At 51.7% G+C, this 17,916-nt stretch overlaps 6 protein-coding genes across 6 annotated transcripts; 3 read left to right on the top strand and 3 right to left on the bottom strand.

The window, feature by feature from the left end:
- Positions 1-62: 62 nt before the first annotated feature.
- On the bottom strand, positions 63-2,317 carry BDV17DRAFT_253234 (putative Kelch repeats protein). The gene is made up of 2 exons (XM_073756632.1): positions 1,596-2,317; positions 63-1,540 (listed from the first exon to the last, which is right to left on the bottom strand). Exons 1-2 carry the CDS (start codon positions 2,184-2,186, stop codon positions 80-82), a joined length of 2,052 nt encoding a protein of 683 aa, XP_073619457.1. The 5' UTR covers positions 2,187-2,317; the 3' UTR covers positions 63-79.
- Positions 2,318-2,895: 578 nt separating this feature from the next.
- BDV17DRAFT_253236 (RecQ family helicase MusN) lies at positions 2,896-7,956 on the top strand. The gene is made up of 4 exons (XM_073756633.1): positions 2,896-3,375; positions 3,436-7,049; positions 7,100-7,178; positions 7,240-7,956. The coding sequence occupies exons 1-4, from the start codon at positions 2,955-2,957 to the stop codon at positions 7,773-7,775; spliced, it is 4,650 nt and encodes a 1,549-aa protein (XP_073619458.1). The 5' UTR covers positions 2,896-2,954; the 3' UTR covers positions 7,776-7,956.
- A 63-nt stretch (positions 7,957-8,019) lies between these two features.
- On the bottom strand, positions 8,020-9,190 carry BDV17DRAFT_253238 (uncharacterized protein; the record flags this gene model as incomplete). Its single annotated transcript, XM_073756634.1, has 2 exons — positions 8,965-9,190; positions 8,020-8,909 (listed from the first exon to the last, which is right to left on the bottom strand). Coding segments are annotated over exons 1-2 (1,046 nt in total), but the record flags the coding sequence as incomplete, so codon positions are not given.
- An 842-nt stretch (positions 9,191-10,032) lies between these two features.
- On the top strand, positions 10,033-11,765 carry BDV17DRAFT_300063 (telomere maintenance protein PBP2; the record flags this gene model as incomplete). The annotated part of the gene is made up of 3 exons (XM_073763998.1): positions 10,033-10,518; positions 10,573-11,446; positions 11,517-11,765. 3 exons carry the CDS (start codon positions 10,033-10,035, stop codon positions 11,537-11,539), a joined length of 1,383 nt encoding a protein of 460 aa, XP_073619460.1. The 3' UTR covers positions 11,540-11,765.
- BDV17DRAFT_168709 (uncharacterized protein) lies at positions 11,722-12,883 on the top strand. Its single transcript, XM_073754779.1, has 2 exons — positions 11,722-12,174; positions 12,300-12,883. The coding sequence occupies exons 1-2, from the start codon at positions 11,991-11,993 to the stop codon at positions 12,803-12,805; spliced, it is 690 nt and encodes a 229-aa protein (XP_073619461.1). The 5' UTR covers positions 11,722-11,990; the 3' UTR covers positions 12,806-12,883.
- Positions 12,884-12,949: 66 nt separating this feature from the next.
- Positions 12,950-17,905, bottom strand: BDV17DRAFT_168721 (FG-nucleoporin NUP159). The gene is made up of 3 exons (XM_073754781.1): positions 17,447-17,905; positions 16,689-17,382; positions 12,950-16,637 (listed from the first exon to the last, which is right to left on the bottom strand). Exons 1-3 carry the CDS (start codon positions 17,516-17,518, stop codon positions 13,054-13,056), a joined length of 4,350 nt encoding a protein of 1,449 aa, XP_073619462.1. The 5' UTR covers positions 17,519-17,905; the 3' UTR covers positions 12,950-13,053.
- Positions 17,906-17,916: the final 11 nt, after the last annotated feature.

The raw sequence follows: 17,916 nt of genomic DNA on the forward strand, positions 1-17,916 counted from the left end.
GCATACAGACAATTTGTAAATAATGTTCAATATACTAATACCATTTCCTGAATATGCTCGTTGTAAATACCATCCATAATCACCTTCGGCGCCCAGCGCCACCAGCATTCTCCCCCCGGTCAGCAATACTAACAACTTCTCCAATACCAGCTGCCTCCTGCTCATCCTCCAATGCCATAACCTCCTCTCTACTATCCCACCACTTCTCCTCCGCCATACTAAACGCATCCTTACGGAGCTCTTTGATATTCTTCTCTAGAGCTACGCCCCGCTCTTTCAGCGTATCAAGCAATATCTTCTGCCACTCCTCCGACGTCCGGCTGAAGAACTCACGTAGACTCTCGAAGGGGCGCGGGAGAGGTCTGCTATCCTGGACGGATGGCTCTCCTACTTCCTCGACGTCGAGGCTTTCCATTTCCTTCGTTACAGAGGGTACGGTTACCTCGGTGGTGTCTGTAGGTGCGGGAGAAGCAGTACCAGTGTCAAGGGACATAGCATCGGCATCCTCCTCGTCTTCGCCTTCGTCTTCTCCCTCCCCATCATCCTCGTCCATGTCATCATCGCTGTCTTCCTCGTTGAGAAGATGCCAGTTGCCAGGCTCGTTATAGAAGATCTCTTTCGCACCGTCCATTTTCCCTAGGTCGACGGAGTACATGTCGTTAAAGGTGAACTCGCGGTCTCCCTTTTCGAAGGTCCCGCTGAAGATGAAGAGGGTGTCTTCCTGCACTGCTAGCTGGGCGTTGAATCGCATATGAGGCATTTCGAAGCGGACCACGGCAGGCTTTTCAGGCTCGACGTGTTCTTCGTCGTCTTTGGAGTTGTTCTGTAGGAGTTCGTCGTCGTCGTCGTCGTCGTCGTCGAGGCTTATCCCCTTTTTGGCTTCTAGGGCTTTGAGGTTCTGCAGGAGCTCTTCCTCGTCGGCCTTTGCTCTATTACGGGACTTGGCTGCTTGGTTTGCTTGTTGGCTTTTCGCTGTCGTCTTGGGTCGCCGGAGAGTTAGAGGGAAAAAGCGGTTTCGGTCCGTATTCCAGGCAAACAGCGTATTGAAGAACTCGCTGTCAATACCCTCCTCGCTTAATTCGACGTCATGCACACCACCGAACAAGATACCGCGCCCCTTGTGGTATGCCATTGTAGCACCAGCTCTAGGCGGGTTCGGTGAGTTTGCGGGTTTCTTGCGGCGCTCCCAGCGGACTGTTGGTGGCGTTGAGGAGGGCGCTTCAGGGGCTGGTGGCGTGATTCGAAGGAACCATGTATCCTGGTGGACAATTGGCTTCATTGTTATGCGTTGCGGGCCACCTTTTGTGGGCCTATTTCCTCCTCCTGTGCTAACTTTGACGCGGGAGTATCCGCCATACAGCACACATCCCGATTCATGGGGCAGGAAAGAGAATGAAGACCGTGGGTCGGGCTTTTGGGATGCTGTTGGCAGAACGGGATTGAACCATGTGTAGTTGGAGGTGTCGTAGATCCAGAGGTCTTGGAGATACTTTGTCTGTTGCGATGTATCTTGGAATCCACCGAACAGGATGATGTAGTTCTGACGGACGTTAGAATCGGAAAAGTAAGCAAGTGAAGACAGCCTAGGTAGGTACCTTGTAATATGTCATCCTGTGACCACTCCTAGCAGGAGGGCCTTTCCCTTTGGTCTCGATGCGTGTCCACTCCCGCGTAGCGGGATCAAGATGCCAGAAATCATTGTAATGGTAGAACGTGCCTTGCTTTGGAGACGAAAATTCACCACCGAACAGATAAATACCCCCTGTATTCCCACCCCGACACCAGGCATGCCCACTCCGCGGCAGCGGGCTATTGGGACTGGTAACCTCCCTCCATTCCCCTCTATCAATGAGGTAGACGAAGAGATTGTTGAAGAAAGTCGCCAGCGTACCATCAAAGTACTCCCCGCCATAAATCAGCAACTCGTTCCTGTTCGACGGGGACGCAAGCACAGTAGCAGAGGATCGGGGAGATGGGGGCTCTGAGACGACCTCAGTAACCTTGAGGAATCGAGCCTGTTCCTCGGCGTATTGTGCTAGGATGGCGTCTAGATCGGCTTCTTCGGCGTCACTGTCTGCATCGCGGCCCTTGGTCTTGTGTTTCTTGTCCTTTTTGTCGGCCTTCTTGGATGCTTTTGCCGCTACTCGCTCTTTGTGCTCGGCGGTCTTCTTGTTCTTTTTGCCCATACTTCTAGCTGGTGTGCACTAAACAGCCTGACTGCGAGATGGTCTTTTCGGCAGCTTTTTTGCCAAAAGCAGATATGAAAAGGCAATAATTCCCTGTCGGAAATAGAATAGTACGTATAAATTGGTTAAGGGATAGTCAAATGTGTACGAAGTCACCAGCGCGGGGCCCAGAAAAATTGTTAATCCCCCTCCATTTTTGATACGCTGGTATTATATCGTGTATCGCGGTTACAGCAAAGTTTAACAGCCCAACAGTTTTGTCATGATAGGAGAAATCACACTATGACTCCTGGGGCCTCTGGATTAAGTCTAGTCAAGGATATATATAGTCTGCCGTTATAGGGGAATTGTGGTGGGTAGAATAAACGAAATCTGCGCTACATTGTTATATACTTCTGCGGTTGACCATAACAACACCCAAGGTTGTCTTCGGCAAAACTCCAAGATCTGAGCTTAAGGTGGTAAACCAAACATCATAGATCTGACACAAAGCCCTACCAGCGATGTACTCCGTATCTGACTGGTTAATGGTGGTATATCGAGGTCATGATTTCGAGTCGTCGGAGACAGCCAGTTTCAGCCTGAGGCAGGAAACTAGCACTGCCAGCCCACCATTCACGTGACCGCGCGTTGCGCTATGGAGACGCGTGATAGCAACCGTTATTGATGGCTCTTGAGTCGAGCAACGAGGAATTGTCCAGCGAACGCCGTCACGAGTGCCCCAGATCGAGATCGCTGAATGAACAATGAGCTGATACACACGACCCTATGACTAAAAGCAATTTGAAGACTCATCTCAAATGGCTGTTGGATCAAGGCCCATCGCTATACCCAGTCCTAACGCCGCCCGCGTGGGAGACCGCTACCGCTTCGAACGACTCTCATAGCAACCCAGCACCAACGTTGAAGTTGATCGCCAGCCAGACGGAAGACCTCAGTATCAAGGACTCTCAACCGGTTGCTGGACCGTCGGTCAGAAATAACGTGGACAATGGAATCCTGATAGATTCGGACGAAGAAGAAATGGCGCGCCTGATGCTGGCTCCTCCATCGGCGAGCAAATCTCGAATGCTCACTTGCACCACAGAACCGCCTAGCTCAGATCACAAAACCTCGAAAAGTTCGACCTCGACGCGCTCGCCCTCAAAGCGGGAAGCAACTCAAACGCCCCGCAGCAAAACGGTCGAAGGTACGTTTGAACCGCCAGTATGCTGGAGCATGGATTGTACTGACTAGTGGAAATATGAAGATGCTCCGAGTGCGTCATTTTCTTTTCGAGACCTTGACGTGCGAACATCAACCCCTATTCGACCGAAACGGAGGTTGGAGGTACCAACTTCGTTACAAGACATTGATACGATTGATTTAACGGAGGACTTTGATTACCGTCCCACGTCTTCCGCTAGTAAAGACAACTATGAGGAGCCGCACAGGCTTTGGACTGAAGATGTTGCATCTAGAAAGGAGCCTACGGACAAGCGAGGGAAGAAGAGAAAGAGTGATGAGTACGCTTCTGACCTGCTCTCTGCGAGAGACTCAAGTCGGAAGGTCCGTTTGCCTCTTGTCTCCAGCAACACCGTGCGAACTGATAAAACTACCTCGGCGAATACTCCCCGACACGCGCCGAGAGATGAGGCTCCGTTATCGAGAAATAAGCAACAGGGCCAATCTTCCTCTAAGCGCGTCAGTAAAGCCCTAGCTTTCCCTGATTCCGATGACGAGAGTGTTAGGAGCTTGTTTGAAGGATTCGTCGAGACGAAGAAATCGTCACCTCGCATTGCAGACAAATCATTGTATCCTGTCCTGCCGTTAGACAAATATTCGAGCTCCCCTGTGTTGAGCACTTCGCCCAAACGAAGGGTGCCAATTTCTCCTGATTCGATAGACATACCGGAAATCACGCGTCCTGCTCCTACAAGAGAGTGCGATGCAAGTCCGCATAGTTCTCGCGCTCGTCCACCGCCATCGAGTGCCGCAAAGTCCGACACTGAGCCAAGGAGTAAAGACGTTCTGATGTTTCTAAATATCTCTACAGACCTGGTTGATCGGCTTGTCTCTCGCCTGAGAGACAAGATCAAAGAGAACTCAAATACGGTTTATGAAGGAATGCTGAGAGGTGAAAACACTCCTGAGTTATCCGCCCTCATGTCAGAGAACGGGACTCTCACAGTTCAGCTTAACGCCGTCGAAAACTTGAAAGCAGAAAAGTCCGAATATTTGTCGCGCGAATCCGAATGGAAAGATCTGAAGAACGCCATTATGAAAGCCCTCGATCGAGGAGCCATTTCAACTACCCCGCCAGCAATTGAACAGCAGAAAAAGCTCACTTCGCAAATGAAAGACATCGAAAACGACATGGATCGTCTGCTCGCAGAATCTGATCTATTCACAGCTATGGACAGATTCTCGCTGGGAGCTCCGTCATCTGACGTGGAGCGCCTGAGCCCTTTACCTCAAACCACATCATCTACCAATCGCAGTGGCTACGAGGACAGGAACATTGCCAAAAGCCCTGCGGCAAGTGGTAGTTTCAAACACTTGCCTGCGTTGCCCGCTTCCAATAAAGTCTTACCCTCCAACCCTTCCAAGAGTGGCGTGCATTCAAAAAGCACCAGCTTCAGAAATCCGGCGAGATGTGACCCGTTCGACTATGATGAACCAATGATAAGTGACAATGAAACAATGCTTACCAGAACAATGGGCTCCCCTCTGCCACCCATAGAAGATATTGACGAATTCGATATTGATGTCCTTGATGAGGATATGCTGGAGGCGGCAGACTATTTCTCGGAAGATCAATCATTCTCAACGGGACGGCGTGAGCTGTCCAGCCGTCCGGTGTTTGCTGAAACCTCTGGAAATGCATCTAGACTCCCCTCTACGCAAAAGTCTCAGACCCACAGTGCTTTATGGAGCGAATATCCGTGGACAAAGGACGTTAAGACTGCCTTGAAAGAAAAGTTCGGCCTGCGCGGATTTCGAATGAACCAGCTCGAAGCAATTGACTCAATCTTGGATGGGAATGATACCTTCGTGTTAATGCCAACAGGAGGAGGAAAGTCTCTATGCTACCAGCTCCCGGCCGTTGTTGCAAGTGGCAGAACCAAGGGTGTCACAATCGTGATTTCACCACTGCTCAGTCTGATGCAAGATCAAGTCTCCAATTTGCGACGCAAAAAAGTCAAGGCATACCTGATAAATGGTGAGACGAAACAGGCTGAACGACAGTGGATACTGAGCACACTGTCTGACCGAAGTCCCGAAAAGCATATTGAGGTGCTTTATATCACTCCAGAGATGATCAGTAAAAGTTATGCCCTTACCGACACCTTCGAAAGACTTTATGATCGCCACAGATTGGCGCGCATTGTCATTGATGAAGCCCACTGTGTCAGCCAGTGGGGCCACGATTTTCGTCCGGACTACAAAGTAATCGGTGCATTTCGGGCTCGAATACCAGGAATTCCGATGATGGCGTTAACAGCAACTGCTACGGAGAACGTCAAGGCTGATGTAATTCACAACCTGAACATGGATGGTTGCGCGGTGTTTACTCAGAGCTTCAACAGGCCGAATCTCACATATGAGGTGCGTCAGAAAGGCAAGAACGCGGAGCTTCTAGAAAGCATAGCAGAAACCATCAGCACCTCGTACCGGAACAAATCTGGTATTGTTTACTGCTTTTCAAGGAGTAATTGTGAAACGGTAGCAGGAGCTCTTCGAGAAGACTTTGGCATCAAAGCTGCGTACTACCACGCAGGCTTGGATGCCGAGCAACGAGCAAAGACCCAAGAGAGCTGGCAAACTGGAGAGATACACGTCATAGTCGCGACCATTGCTTTTGGTATGGGGATTGATAAACCAGATGTGCGGTTTGTCATACATCACAGCATCCCAAAGAGCTTGGAAGGGTATTACCAAGAGACTGGGCGCGCAGGACGTGATGGCAGGCGTTCTGGCTGCTACCTTTACTTCGGTAAACGCGATGTCACTGCCATGGAGAGCATGATAAGAAAGAACGAAGATGCCAGTAAAGCGCAAAAGGCTCGACAGTTGAAGATGCTGCAGGATGTCAAGAAATATTGCGAGAACGAGAAGGATTGCAGGAGGGTGCAGATTCTAGCCTATTTCAGCGAATCGTTCAAGCGGCAAGACTGCAATTCTTCTTGTGACAACTGCACGTTAGATACTGCCTTTGAAGTACGAGATTTCTCCGACCACGCATCAGCAGTGATCAGGATTGTTCGGTACTTCCAAGACCTGGAATACCGACCTACACTAAATTACTGTGTCAACGCTTTTCTCGGAACCACAAAGTCATGGAGATCCCCCGAGCATAGGCGGGTTCCCTGCTTTGGAGCTGGCTCAGATATGACGATAGAGGATGCGGAACGACTTTTCCACAAGTTATTTGCGGAAAGGGCCCTGAAAGAGGAGAATAAGGTAAATGTGGGGAGCTTTCCAACGCAGTATGTCAAACTGGGATCCCGTGCAGCCGACTTTGAAAATGGCCGGCGTCGTCTCAGACTTGACATCCCAATTTCTTCCAATGGCAATGCTCAACACCGTGGCGGTGCCGGGAGAAATGACTTACCGCAGTCTACCAACGTCTCGTCACCAGTTCAGACAGCAAATCGGCGCCGATTAGCCCGTTATCGGCACACAGCAGCCGCAAATGGCTCTGATAGCGATAAGGATAGCGATGGATTTGAGCCACTTCGCATTGCTGGTAAAAGTGAGCGGAAGGAAAAGTATCAACCTGGACCTCCCATTACTCAGGACCACCGATATGATCAACTGGATCCTCTTCACAAGACTGTCGCAGAAGATTTCATGGTTACTGTCAAACACTACTGCCAAGATGTACGCCTCACAGGATTCTCTGTCGGAGCTGACGCTAATGTTTGCAATAGTTGGTTCTGCAAAAAGGTCTTAGGAACCAGCCATTTAGCGATACCGTCCTTCGTGAAATGGTCATAGTCTTCCCTCGAGGTACGGAAGAACAAGAAGCAAAACAAGTTATGCTCAAGAATCGTTACTGATAAAACTGCAGATAAATCAGAAATGCTCAAGATCGATGACATTGATCCGGACAAGGTTGAACGTTACGGCGACAGGGTGCTCAAGCTACTCCGGGACACTCAACGTCGCTATGCCGAACTCAAGAGGGACCGCGAAGATGTCGATGGCGTTGTTCCTGATCCAAACCACCATAACGTCGTCAACATTAGCAGCGACGAATTCAGTGAATTTGATGACGATTTTGTGGACCATGCCAGTACGCTGCAGCCTGAGAACTCAGTCGTCACCAGCCAATATTTCTCGAGAACCCCGCAACCCTTCGACGATGATTCGGGTGATGATTATCGCCCGTCACCAAAAGCCGGGAGTTCCAAATTTCAGAAGCGGAAGACCACTAGCAAACGACCTCGGCGGAAGAGCGGCGATGCGAAGCCAAAGACGAAAGGTCCGCGCAAACCCAAGTCGAATAATACTAATAGCCGCTCACAAGGCCGCTCCACCTCGCGCAAAGAGCCAAAGGGGAAACCGAGACAGCCCGCGAGCCAGATAGCTATGATGCCGCTCTGAGACCCGGAGATATTGCCCGGCTTTTGACTGCATTGATCATATCACGAGTTTCATGAAATATTGCCGGATGGGTAGGTTAGGTTGTTATTGCTTGCATTGCATGTTAGGTGTTTTGCTCTCGGAACTCGTTCATAAACATGATATTCGCTCAGACGTTATATAGGGGCGTCGCAGGTTCATTGTGGGAGGCATATATACTAATGTTAGATCTATTCGATAGTCCTCTACTGGCGTGTCTGGGGATGTCATATGAACTCGTAGGCTTTGCATTTAATCATTCAGGGAACGTCCGAAATCAATCAACCTCAACCGTCTAGCATCGCGAGGGTGGAACTGAGCTACCTTTGCTCTCACCAAAAACCTTGACGCGGCCGATTCGTGCGGTACTTCTGAATAAGACGAACCTGCGTCTAGTAAGGTATCAAGAAGCTCATGTGTCTCAGTCGCTGCGGCCTTTCTTCTATTCGACCGCTGGTTGCTCTCCTGCCCTGTTTGACGGCGAAGCATATCATCGATCCGATGCTGATTGCTGTCTTCGTCGTTTTCTTCCACAGGCTTTGATTTCTTCGGCTTTCCATGCCGCGTATAACCAGCTGCCAAGGCAGCGTCAGAAACCTCAGCCACATCCCCAACTGCCGGACCCCCCAAGTCTTCAGCTGCTATCATCGACGCAAGGGTCTCATCACAGAAAGTATACAGTGCGGCCCTTATACGGTCTGCGTCCTTGTCCAGGTCGTTTTTTTCCCATCTCTGTTCCTCTAATAACTCGCGCGCAACTTCCGAAGGCAGTTTTTCCCGGCTAGCTGATTTATCTTTCCGGATATTGTCTATTCGCTTCCGTAGTCCATCTCTTATCAGCTGGGCGTCGCGTAAACTCGTCTCTTCTGTTTTTAGACGCTGTCGCGCATTCGCAAGCTTCTCTGCTGTTGCTAGGATCGAGATCTTGCTTTCGCTGATGATGCGCGATGTCTCGTCGAGGGCAATGATGGATGGCAACGGCGATTCGGGTTTTGGCAGCTTGGTCTCTGATTTCAGGAGCGAATCATATGCTTTTTTGGCTCTTCGTGCTTGTGCGATTCGCGACGAGGCGTCGGCACCAATCTCGGAGATATCGTTAGTGTTGGCGGCGCGAAGCTGTACCGTGTTAGCTGGTGTTGAATATATTTGGGTCAATTGCTGTTATATTCACCTTGCGCAGGTCTTCCTCTTGCTGCCTGACTCTATCGTGAAGCTCCTTGAGCGTATTATCGAGCTTCTTCTCGTAGGCTTGGGTATCAGATGAGCTTGGTCGCTGCTCCTCATAGAAGTTCTCGGCTTTTTGGCGGTCTTCAGCGAAGCTTTGGACTTTGTCCACCCGCTCTTGAGGTACCTCCATATCTGCGACCAAAGTTATGATTCAATATTAGCGATTTGCGAGGTCTCTCACTTAGGTGCAGACGCGTCGTTGAGCTTCGAGCGCGACCCAACATGCCCATGGGTATCACGTGGCTAGATATCCTACCTAGTTCGGGCTAGTGCCGTGCCAGCAGATCCTCTTCTCTTGACCTCACCTCTTCACCGCGAAACTCCTGACCCTTTTCCCATCCTCAAGCTCCTCCTTTTTTCTTATGTTCATCTTTCTCGACATTGAGACGGCGAACTCGATTGCTTCACCGCTTCTTTGCGTTCTTCCAGCACTCTATTCGAGTTCTTTGGCTCTGTAGGGCGTCGCAGCGACATTTGTGTTGTACAACTGCACAAGCGAAGGCATCGCATCGTGTAAATCAGGAGGGAAAAGGATAGAACGAGCTTTAGCAGCCGTTTCGCTTCAGATTTCTTTTCCTACTATTGATCACTCCATTTCCCCACGCGTTGCACTCGTCCGCTCCCAGCACGCCCGACCCTTGCAATCTAATCATCGCCCAACACAAGCACTCTTGGTCTCCATCGTACCCGATCAGATTCAAGTCCTTTTCTCTTGTCTCTTCCTATCCCAGCACCGCTTTGCTCTCGCGAAGCTCCCTGCTCTCCAAATATCCAACGTCCGTCATTTCACAGCACTTCACCTACGTCGATTCTCCTTCCTTCAGCCTCATCTCACTGCACGATTACACCAGTCTCCCCCGTTCCTCCAAGCACCAGATTCCCTCTCCCACGCCGCACCAGCACGCTTTTCTGGGAATTCCTGGTGTACATAGTCGATCGAATAAAGCAAAAGACTGATATTGTTCCACTTCGACCTTTTGAGTAATCGAAACAAGGCTGCACAATTGACATCATGTCCGCTTCACCCTCCGCCTTACAATCGACCAAGCGTCCCCTCGAGGATCCCTCTTCACCCTCCGGGCCGAACGACCAGCCAGAGGCCAAACGCCCTGCTCTGGACAAAGTAGTAAAGGGAGAAGAATCCGAGGCCGACGTGAAGGCCGACATTAAAGCTGATGGCCAGGGTGATACTGTCGTTCCGGATGCTCCCAACTCCAAGGGAGCGGTTGGTGAAACACAGCCGATCCAGTCAACGGCTTCTCATGGTGAAGCAGCCGGCGCCCAGGGCGAGCAGCAGCGGCCGCAGGACGAGTCTAACTGGATTCACATCCGTGCTGTAATTTCCAGCCAAGAGGCTGCCACCGTCATTGGTAAGGGCGGAGAGAATGTATCCCAAATTCGCCGTCTGTCAGGCGCCAAATGCACTGTTAGCGACTACTCCCGCGGTGCCGTCGAGCGTATCTTGACTGTCAGCGGCCCACAAGATGCCGTTGCAAAGGTTTGTTTCCACACCCATTTCTTTCCCCGAGCTGTGACATTAACTCAATATTAGGCCTTTGGCTTAATCATCCGCACCTTGAACAACGAACCCCTTGATGCTGCCTCCACTGCCCAATCCAAGACCTACCCTCTGCGCTTGCTAATCCCTCACATCCTCATCGGCTCGATCATTGGCAAAGGCGGCGGTCGTATCCGAGAGATTCAAGAGGCTTCTGGAGCTCGTCTTAACGCCTCCGATGCGTGCCTGCCCCTTTCTACTGAGCGATCCCTTGTCATTCTCGGTGTTGCAGATGCTGTTCACATCGCTACTTACTACGTTGCTGTGACTCTTGTTGAGCAGCTTACAGAACGCTTTGGGGGACCAGCAGCCTCTGCATACGCGACCCGGAGCGGCGGACCCGCCGGAGCGGTTCCAGGTGGTATGCAAGTTGTGCCCTACGTGCCCCAGCCCGCTGGTGGCCAGTATGGTCACCCCGACACTTTCAGACGCCAGGGCAACCAGAACCGCGCAGGAGCTGGAGCTTACGGCGTTCCGTACCTTGCCGGACAACACACACCTGCCCCAGTTCCCCAGCAGTCTATGCACTACGGCGCTCCCCAGACTCCATATGGCGGAGCCGGACCTCACCAGCCTACGCCTTATGGCGCACCACAAGCAGCCCAGCAACGAGGTGGTCCGACTCCTGCGGCTCCCGTTGGCGGTGCCATGCCAGGTCAGCCACTAACTCAGCAGATCTATATCCCCAACGATATGGTCGGAGCTATCATCGGAAAGGGCGGCGCCAAGATCAACGAGATCCGACATCTCAGTGGCAGTGTTATCAAGATCAACGAGCCCCAGGAGAACAGCAATGAGCGTCTAGTAACCATCACGGGTACGCAGGAATGCAACCAGATGGCGCTGTACATGCTCTACTCGAGACTCGGTTAGTCCCACTTTCAGTCATAAGTCCCCATCTATCAAGTCCCATATATATCTAACTGTTCGTCCTATAGAGAGTGAAAAGCACCGCATCTAAGAGACTGCAAGCTCATGATTTGTATTTGGCTTGCCTTTCAGGAGCAGTTTGGGATGCGTTATCGACATAAAAGTCGTCTGTTATGGTGATATTGGTGGTTTCGTCTCGGGACATGCTTGTTTTCCGTTGTTGTACTATTTGAAAAGCGCTTCTCAAGCTTCGGTTGTTTTATCTCAATTAACTATGCTTATTTCCTTTTCAACTCTTATTAGCCACCTGTTCTTGAGGTGCTCATCTACCTCACCGGAGTATAGACACCCTGATTACAATTAGCGGCGCTGACATCACCACGACACAACCACGACTTCCGCCATGACATCAGCCTTATCTACCTTAAGCTTAAAGCTACTCATTATTTCCCCCGGACTGCAACTCGAAAGGACGAGATAATCGCACAGCATCTCTTCCGAAACAATAATCGCAAAGTCCCTGAGAGACAGCTCGAGCTAAGATGCCCCACGTCACCGAATTCGTATACTTCCAGCCCAAGAGCTCCGTCAAGCCCGAGGATCCCTCGAGCGAGGGAGGTCGCGCTCTCCGCGACGTCTTCCAAGCAACAAAACAGCAAAGCGGATACCTCGGATCTGCATGGGGTCGCACGAAGGAGGATGATAAGGCAGTTATTTGGGCGATTGGTTGGTTTCCTCCATCCCAAGAACCTTACTTTCAGCCTCTCCCGATGCGCATCCTCCCTCTACTTTGCGTGTCCACCAAGGGCAATGTCAAGTTTAAGAAGCGTTATACTAATCAATCTGAACAGACTGGTCCGACTCGCACAGCGGAATTCAACAAACCAGCTCCCCCCTCGCCGACTTCGTCGAAGAAAACACAAACATCACAAAACTATTCACGACCCTTCTCCCCACAGACACGGACATCCCCGCAACATCAACTCTCACATCAAACCCCATAACCGAGCTGGCACCGCTCCCCTTCCCAACAACGCTCTCGTCCGACGACCGCTCCGCCGTCTCCGCGGCCCTCGTGTCGTTGCGCAAAGCATGCAACGAGGACAACGAGGAGAAGGTGCGCAGTAAGTCGTTCCTTGTTGGGCAGGTTGAGAGGCCTGGTGAGCTTGAGCATCAGAAGGCTGAGGGGGGGAAGGTGTTTGTGCATTTGCTTGCGGTTGGTTGGGAGAGTTATGAGCAGCATCAGGAGGCGAGGGAGAGTGAGGGGTTTCAGAAGAGTATAGGGCCTATTCGGGAGAGGATGGCGCCGCCGATGGAGAAGTTGGGGATGAAGCATATTAAGTTTCAGAAGGTGTAGATAGACTGACTGGCCAAGTCGTGGTGAGCGAAGCACTGAACAAACATACTTAAGAGCCTATAGAATTGAAGACATGATTTGATTGTTTTATTAGGCGCATATAAGCCAACTCACGCCAATGTCAAGAAAGAGAAGTAATATCTATGTACAACCAGTGTCAACCCAATTGCTCCATGCCGTGACTCGACGGTTAGCAAGCAAGAGTAAAATCCCAGCACCTAAAATTCATAATACAGCATCTGCACGCGTTATAGATCATCCACACTTCTAACCTTGGTTCCCTTTTCTCCAATCGCTTTCCTGAGGCCTCCCATGATATGTTGCTTGCGTTGCATCTTCACCTTCCACTGCGCAACCTCCTGTCTGCTACCGAAATCGCCAACGGTCTCCATGGCCCGAAGCCTACTTCCCCTTGCCGAGCCGTTGATGCTCGATCGGAAGTTCAACCCGTGAGCGGTCGATTCCGGCGTGTGGTATGAACTGACCGGGTCATCCACAGTCCCACGGGATCCGGGAGTAGCAGGGAGCTTTCCTAGTGCCTTTCTGGGCGTCGTGAAAGGGGAGCCCTCCCGACTGGAAGAAGGCGCCAATGTATCAATGCCTAGTTTCTTCAACTGGACTTCTAAGACGTCGATGTCGCCGCTCTTGCTTTCCACCATGTTCATCATCGTCGCGATGGTTGATGTGACGGCCTCGACTGTTGGACGTCTTCTGGCGGGGCCCGATCCATTGGCGCGGGGAGCATCAGCAATCTTAGCTCGTAGGAGAGATACCGCAGACTCCAGTTCCGCTAGCTTTGTCTGGATTTCAACTGAGGAGGCCCGCAGATCCTGTTGGAGGTTGGCCTGCTCGGCGGAAAGAGGCGCCGAGACGATCGCGGCCGCGTCGGTATGCGCATCAAGAGTCTTTCTGATACTAGCACACTGGCTGCGAAGCGTGATGATTTCTCTGCTTAACAATGCTCTGCAGCTGTCAAGCTTTTCCTCAACTCCTTGGACTTGCTGCTCGTCAAGCGAGCCCGCAAGGACAGCGACGGTATCGTCCAAATCCTCGACCTGTCGGAGGTGCAGTTTCTCATCCAGAATGTTGGCTGGACTATCGCTCTTGAGAATACTAACCCAGTCGGAATCAGTTGACTGTTGTTGGTATAGAAGAAAAGAAGATAAGGACCGCGCATTGATTCCTAGGGTGTCGACCATGGAGTTGATGTCGCGGTAGAGCCTCTCAATCTGACCGGGAATGCCAGGTTTCGCGGTCTGGCCCGTGTAATCCTGGTGAGGCAGGAAAGGATCTAGTGTAGGCACAGGCTCAAGAGGCCGTTCAAGGTCTGCGCGAAGCCGTTCGTCTTCGTCATCGGACAAGGCTTCTTCTTGTGCTTCAGGGGAGGGCCCACGTCGTAGCTCCCGAGCACGGCTGGCTTTTGGTTTGAGCTGTTCCTCCCGTTTGGCTATTTCTGCGAGGGAGGCTTTCCGGGCTGCGAGAGCACTTCCTGGCTTGTGAGGAGCACTAACAGACCTGAGATTTTCAAGCTTGGGAAGACCCTGTTGCGTGCGAGTGGGTCGCACAGGGCTAGGTGATCTTGGAGTTTCTTGCTCCTTTTGAGGGAAGAAAGGCTTGCTTATTTCTCCAAACAACTGCCGTGGTTGTTGCCGTGAAAGCTGTTTGCCAAATAAACCGCCAGCTGGACTTTCATCAGGCTGCTTGGCATCAAAGGAGCTCTCTGGTGACGACTCAACGCTAGGTGCATTGGTATCGGGTTGACTAATCTCATGAGTGATATCTTCTCCGAGATCTTCACCGCTATCTTCAAAATCAGAGTCATCCTCCTGGGGACCTTTCTCTGATTCATCTGCGTCTGAGCCATCAGGAAGCGGAGGCTCTTTCGTGAATGATGTGCTCGGCGTCATGAAGTCAGGAGGTAATGGCGCATCCTCCGGTTCCTTTTTCACCTCTTCTTTTTCCTTTGTGGTAAAACTAGGGGGTAATGGTGGTTCGGGTCCGGGTGCAGGAGACTTGGGCGCCGCTGTGAAATCAGGTGGCAAAGGAGCCTCGTCAACAGAGCTCTTAGATACATTTGAGGAAGCGGATGTATCTCCCGGTCCATAAACGACCCTGCTCGTTGAGTCGGGAGGAAGTGGCGGTTCTGGCTCTGGCAGCTTTGCTTTTGTCAAGGGTGGGCTAGCAATTGCAGTTTTTTCCGAGGGGGCTGATGGAGGGCTCGGCGCTTGGTTCTCGGCGTCGTTGTTTCCCAACAGTGAAAAAGGTGATTTGCTCGTCTGAGCAGTACCGAAAGGTGACTGGGTCTGTAACTGAGACCCGAGAGACCCGAAAATGGAAGACCCAGGTGCGGAGGGCGCCCCGAATATGGACGGCGCAGGTTCCTTTGCCGCGGGCAGGTCCTTAGGGGTGGCACCCGAATCCTCCATGTCATCCATGGCTTCTGTGGGTGGGCTGGTCTTGTTAGGCGTGGAAACCATATCGTCGACCGTTGAGTCAAACGAGAACAACCCAGAGGGTTTCTCTGGTTTCGGCCCATCATTGACGGCGGTGCCATCGCCCTTGAAAGTCGACCCCAGAACGAAACCACTACCACCCAAGCCGAAGGTATTCTTCGGTTCCTCCGTTTTTTGGGACCCAAATGCCGAAGTCTCAAACTGGCTACCGAATATTGACGGCCCGGAGGGTTTGCCGAAAGGACTGTCGCTAGACGCTTTACCGAACGGCGATTCCTGAGACGGCTTGGAGGTGGCTAGACTTGCGAAGCCGCCGCCGCCTGCATTCGCGAAAGAGCCGAAGCCACCCCCTGAGCTTGCGCCAACCCCGAAAGGCAGTGACCCAAGTCCTTGCCCAGGCGTTGACGGCTGACCAAAGCTGGACTTACCGAATGGCGGCGCAGTTGAGCCTAGGGCCGCGGGCGTGCCAAATGAAGGAGCGCCAAATGAGGGCGTACCAAAAGAGGGCGTACCAAAAGAGGGCTTTCCGAAGCTTGGCTGCTGCGGGGTTCCTAGTGTCGATGGACCTCCAAAGCTAGGTTTTTGTGACTGTCCCAATGCCGACGGAGTTCCGAATGCAGGTGCCGCTGATGGTTTCCCAAATTCCGAGGAGCCAAAGGCAGACGTTCCAGGGGCACTGGGGCTACCGAAGGCTGTCTGTCCAAAAGTTGGCTTTGGGGTGGCCTGTACCTGTGATGGAGTCGGCAGAGATGCGGGCTGTTGTTGAGGCTTAACCGAAGCCAACCCATCATATGGTATCTTCTGGCGAATTGCATCGGAGTATATGAACCACCAAGAGCACAAAATACCCTCATGATTCAAGAGTAAAAGGTTGGGCAAGGGTGTTGAACTCTCAAGGATGTCCTCTCCAGGGATAGGAGCTATCACAGGCTCTGAACTAGAAAGGTCAAGTGCTAAACCAACCACTGAGGTCTCGTACGCCGAATCCTTCAGAGGAACAGATGCCTTTTTCGAGTCGTCGTTCACCTCTGTTGTAGCAAAATGTCCCACTGCAGCTTTGGCACCATCATCGCTGGCTAGCGGCTGGTCAGATCTGGTAATTAGCCCAACATCCGCAGAAGCCGTGGAGGACACGATTAAAGCATCATTCAGATGTGGCTTGTAGCCTCGGAGGCGCGCAATAAATTGGTAAGCCGGTGCGCGTTTATAACCGAAAGGGCTCGCCAATTCGGGCAATTTCTGTGCCGCGAAGGGAGCTCCCTTTTTCCTGGTAATGATATAGTACGATGAGGAGGGCGTCGTTCCCATATTATCTTCTGCCGTGTTAGGCGTATACACCATAAGGAACACATCGTTCTCGAGCCACGCGATTGATGATACTGAGCAAGTTAGCTGTGTAATATATAAGAGGCTTTCTTCGACGCTCTTACCGTGGCACGAATCTCCGAGGTCAGGGGGTCTGGGGATGACATCCGTCTGTGCACCCTCGGGAGTCATCTGATATCCAGTTCCATCCACCAGACCAGCTACGAGTTGCTTCCCTTTGTTGCTCCAGCAAACAGAGCTAACATCGGTTTTAAGAATATTCCCGTTCGGCCCGGAGAGGAGATTTCCGGCCTTGAGATCCGCAATTAAAAGCTCGCCATTGGTTGTAACAAGGGCTACTAGAGATGAATGGGAATCTTCCGCCTGCGCTGGGTTGGGCGCAATTGTTCGGAAAGAGGCGCCATTCGTAGGGATAGATATAGCGGGCTGCGCATTTGGCTGAAGCAGACTTCCTGTTTCAAATACCGACAGCTGAGATCCATTCTCAGTAGCAAGTACCAGAGCACTGTCGCCAGAGGCAAAAGCTATATGCGTAGGCCGTCCGAGAAGCGAGATGGTTGCTTGCGGTTGAAATGGCTTTGTTTTGACCTTCTCCTTCCCAGACTCCGCGGATATCACCGCCCGGATGGCTTCGGTAGTCGAAACAGAGAGCGCCGTTGGTCCTGCGCCGACCGCTATGCCTTTGGTGGCTGCGACTGCGAGCAAGGTGGAGGTAGGAGCAGGAAGTGCGTCGACGGGCCAAGGCGCAGAGAGGAATTGGATGTTGCTATCGCCGGAAACACCTTTGAAACCGACCTCCTACGCGATGCATTAGCAAAAACCGGAGAAAATATCAATAGAAAAAAATTGGCAATCTACCTACCTCTGCAAAGAGATCTGGAAGCTCAGGACCCAGCTCTACCGCAGGGTTCGCGGCCCCCGTGCTGAACGCCATCCTGAGTTTGTCTAGATCGGCCGAGATAGAACGGGGACGGTCGCCTAAGTGTAATCTGGACCTTGGAGCATGGGGAGAAGGAGAACTCGGCGGCGGCGATGGAAATGAGCGACGTTGGAGTTCCTTTGGACTCCGATTGAAGAGCTGCGCAAAAGTAGAAATCTTGACCAACTCCCTTCAAGATACGGGGTTGGCAAGAAGGATAGACACGCAAAGGTAAATGAGGATAGAATATCCACCGCGAACGGGTGCTTGGTCACAGAAGGCAAGCAAGCGCGTAACCCATGCCTGACCTTGAATCCTTGGGTTGATCACCAAAACTGAACAAAAACAGTAGAAGCACGGGACTTTCGGTGGCCTGAGCCATGAGGCAGCAAGACTAGGCGGCGGGAAGCTTC

The sequence above is a fragment of the Aspergillus undulatus genome (genome assembly GCF_047715775.1).
Source record: "Aspergillus undulatus strain CBS 261.88 unplaced genomic scaffold BDV17scaffold_5, whole genome shotgun sequence".
Taxonomy (NCBI): Eukaryota; Fungi; Ascomycota; class Eurotiomycetes; order Eurotiales; family Aspergillaceae; genus Aspergillus; species Aspergillus undulatus.